The sequence below is a fragment of the Gobio gobio genome (genome assembly GCF_949357685.1).
Source record: "Gobio gobio genome assembly, chromosome: 9".
NCBI lineage: Eukaryota > Metazoa > Chordata > Actinopteri > Cypriniformes > Gobionidae > Gobio > Gobio gobio.
This window is the reverse complement of record NC_137115.1, coordinates 1,505,632-1,510,086: the sequence shown is the minus strand read 5'-3', so window position 1 is coordinate 1,510,086 and position 4,455 is coordinate 1,505,632. Positions and strand designations below refer to the sequence as shown.

The window sequence follows — 4,455 nt, the reverse complement described above, 5'->3', positions numbered from 1 at the left end:
TGCACTTTTATGATGGATAGATGCACTTTTATGATTGATGGATGCACTTTTATGATGGATAGATGCTCTTTTATGATGGATAGATGCACTTTTATGATGGACAGATGCACTTTTATGATGGACGGATGCTCTTTTATGATGGATGGATGCACTTTTATGATGGATAGATGCACTTTTATGATGGACAGATGCACTTTTATGATGGATAGATGCACTTTATGATGGATAGATGTACTTTTATGATGGATGGATGCTCTTTTATGATGGATAGATGCACTTTTATGATGGATAGATGCACTTTTATGATGGATAGATGCACTTTTATGATGGACGGATGCTCTTTTATGATGGATGGATGCACTTTTATGATGGATAGATGCACTTTTATGATGGACAGATGCACTTTTATGATGGATAGATGCACTTTATGATGGATAGATGTACTTTTATGATGGATGGATGCACTTTTATGATGGATAGATGCACTTTTATGATGGATAGATGCACTTTTATGATGGATAGATGCACTTTTATGATGGATAGATGCACTTTTATGATTGATGGATGCACTTTTATGATGGATAGATGCTCTTTTATGATGGATAGATGCACTTTTATGATGGACAGATGCACTTTTATGATGGATAGATGCACTTTTATGATGGACAGATGCACTTTTATGATGGATAGATGCACTTTTATGATGGACAGATGCACTTTTATGATGGATAGATGCACTTTTATGATGGACAGATGCACTTTTATGATGGATAGATGCACTTTTATGATGGATAGATGCACTTTTATGATTGATGGATGCACTTTTATGATGGATGGATGCACTTTTATGATGGACAGATGCACTTTTATGATGGATAGATGCACTTTTATGATTGATGGATGCACTTTTATGATGGATAGATGCACTTTTATGATGGATGGATGCACTTTTATGATTGATGGATGCACTTTTATGATGGATGGATGCACTTTTATGATGGACAGATGCACTTTTATGATGGACAGATGCACTTTTATGATGGATGCACTTTTATGATGGACAGATGCACTTTTATGATGGATGCACTTTTATGATGGATAGATGCACTTTTATGATAGATAGATAGATGCACTTTTATGATGGATGGATGCACTTTTATGATAGATAGATGCACTTTTATGATGGATGGATGCAGTTTTATGATAGATAGATGCACTTTTATGATGGATAGATGCACTTTTATGATGGATAGATAGATGCACTTTTATGATGGATGGATGCACTTTTATGATGGACAGATGCACTTTTATGATGGATGCACTTTTATGATGGATAGATGCACTTTTATGATAGATAGATAGATGCACTTTTATGATGGATGGATGCACTTTTATGATAGATAGATGCACTTTTATGATGGATGGATGCAGTTTTATGATAGATAGATGCACTTTTATGATGGATAGATGCACTTTTATGATGGATAGATGCACTTTTATGATGGATAGATGCACTTTTATGATGGATAGATAGATGCACTTTTATGATGTATGGATGCACTTTTATGATAGATAGATAGATGCACTTTTATGATAGATAGATGCACTTTTATGATGGATGGATGCAGTTTTATGATAGATAGATGCACTTTTATGATAGATAGATGCACTTTTATGATGGATAGATGCACTTTTATGATAGATAGATGCACTTTTATGATGGATGGATGCAGTTTTATGATAGATAGATAGATGCACTTTTATGATGGATAGATGCACTTTTATGATGGATAGATGCACTTTTATGATGGATGGATGCACTTTTATGATAGATAGATAGATGCACTTTTATGATGGATGGATGTACTTTTATGATGGATGGATGTACTTTTATGATAGATGGATGCACGTTTTTGGGCTTCAAATTTTGGGCTGTAATTATAAAGCTTGGTAGAGTCAGGACATTATTAATATAACTCTGATTGTGTTCGTCTGACAGAAGAATGTCACACACACAGAGGATGAGCTGAGGGAGAGGAAATCATGAACTATCCCTTTAAATGTGCTTTTCATGGTAAAACTATAAAATCCTCCTGTGCTTTCTCTAGTAACAGTCATATTCCATTTTAAGATGGCAAATCAAGTTAAAGGTATTTTTAAAAGTGCGCATTTATGCCAGTATGTAAACTTCTGGTGTATATAATCAAGCATGAACCCAAACTCAAAGAAAGAACTCGTTTATCCTCCTGAAGAGTGACTGGCAGCTGCGCTCTCTCTCTCTCTCTCTGTCTCTCGGTCTCTCTCTCTCTCTCTCTCTCTCTCTCTCTCTCCTCGCGCACGCGCGCGCGCTCTGCTCTCCATCTGCTCCTCTCCTCCTCCGTCTGGACCTGTCGGATGAATCTCAGCTCTTCTCCGGACTCTACGATGAAAGCCAGATCTCTCTCTGTCCTCTTCCACTCCTGCTGCTCTCTGCTGTTTCTCCAGCCGGGTGAGTCAAAGACACGGACCCTGATCCCAGTCTCCGGATACTTGTTGCGGTTTATTGAAAGATTTTCTGTATGCTCAAGTGTTCTTTTCACGAGTGCATATGAGACACAAAATAAACGAGAAAATGTACTGACCCTACTGCCCAAATGTGTGTGTTTCGGGTAGTTTGCATGTTTAAACATTGAACATTTCAGCTTCTCGAATACGCGGTAATCTCTCTGTGACAACATGCCCCGATATGCGAAGAACCCGACATTAAACACACACACACACACACACACACACACACACACACACACACACACACACACACACACACACACACACACACACACACACACACACACACACACACACACACACACACACACACACACACACACACACACACACACACACACACACACACACACACACACACAGTTAAGGCACACTAAAGATACAGCCAGAAAATGAGCAGATTTTGTTTTTACCATCAGATTTGTGATACATGTATTTATGCTAAGTACACTACAAATACATTATTAGATTCAACTAAAGATACTCTTTAAGTACACTTCAAATATCGTGCATTTTAAAGATGTTATACAGTGATCAAACCCTTACTAATACTGATATTAGGGTCAATGATTTTTGTCCGAATTCATTATTTTCCAAAAAAAATGTAAAATACATGTCACATATCAAATTGATCTACAATATTTCCTTTTTAAGATACTCTTTACATTTTTTTGAAATTCATTTGACTTTTTGAGTTGTGGTGTTTCAAAGACCTAAAATGTCAGGTGGTGCGACAGCAACTTTACATTTAAAAGTGTCAATTCCCACTGCAATTGCAAAATGAAGTGAGAAATATAAATGTAACCCATTATATAATGTATACAAATAATAAAACTCCTTATGGAAAATTGTCTTCTAAACAAATCTGTTTATATGAATTGGACTAAAAGGGCAACACATAGAAAAGGGAAAGGGATTTTACCATGTGATATGCATTTTACAATCATTCATATGCATATTGTATATGTATATTATTTTAAATGAATATATGGTCGCACCACCTGACATTTTCTGGGTGGTAAAATCAGAAATCTTGTTTAATAATGAATTAATGCGGTCTTAAAAGCTGTGTATGAATCAACACCATACATTTATTTGGATATAAAAAATGCATTTTAAAATTCTTTTGCTTAAAATTAAAATCTTATTTTTCGTATTTGTCATTGACCCATTAACATTTCAGGCTTAATATTAAGAGTGTGCAATAAAGTTGAATTATGATTGTTGTGTAAGTAAGTCTCAAGCAATATGTCAGTCAAAATGTGACCCTGGACCACAAAAGCAGTCTTTTTTTTAAATGACTCATTTAAATGGAGATTTATTCATCATCTTAAAGCTGAGTAAATAAGCATCATTGATGGTTTGTTAGGACAATATTTGGCTGAGATAAAACTCAAATCTGGAATCTGAGGGTGCAAAAAAAAAAAAAGACAAAAAGATCAAAATATTTCTGTGTGCATTTACGTCTCTCACACAATAATCAAATCTGATGTTGTACCAACATCTGGGTTGAGCATGTCTTTGTTCAGTGGATTATAGTGTTATATGATGGTGTGTGTGTGTGTGTGTGTGTGTGTGTGGTCCTGATTCAGGGGTTTCCTGCTCTGATGCCGAGCACAGGCTGTTCTCCGGCATCTTCTCCAGTTATAACCAGTACATCAGACCAGTGGAGAACGTGTCCGACCCCGTCGTGGTCCAGTTCGAGGTGTCCATGTCACAACTGGTCAAAGTGGTGAGGGATTCAGATTTTCACGGATGAGTCTGGGCCGTCTTCATTGACCCCTGACCTCATGAATCTGTCAGTGTGAATGAGTGCATCTCCTCATCTAATCTCACATCTCAGTTTCTATCAAGCCTTTCCTCCTCCTCCTCCTCCTCCTCCTCCTCCTCCTCCTCCTCCTCCTCCTC

The 4,455-nt window shown here is 36.9% G+C and overlaps 1 protein-coding gene across 1 annotated transcript in view; it reads left to right on the top strand.

The window, feature by feature from the left end:
* Window positions 1–2,424: 2,424 nt before the first annotated feature.
* chrna3 (cholinergic receptor, nicotinic, alpha 3) overlaps window positions 2,425–4,455 on the top strand; it is a gene marked incomplete at both ends in the record, with an annotated part of 13,707 nt that continues 11,676 nt past the window's right edge. The window contains 2 exons of the mRNA XM_079825285.1: window positions 2,425–2,488; window positions 4,140–4,279. Coding sequence (XP_079681411.1) covers window positions 2,425–2,488; window positions 4,140–4,279 — 204 coding nt within the window. The remainder of the gene's footprint in view (window positions 2,489–4,139; window positions 4,280–4,455) is intronic.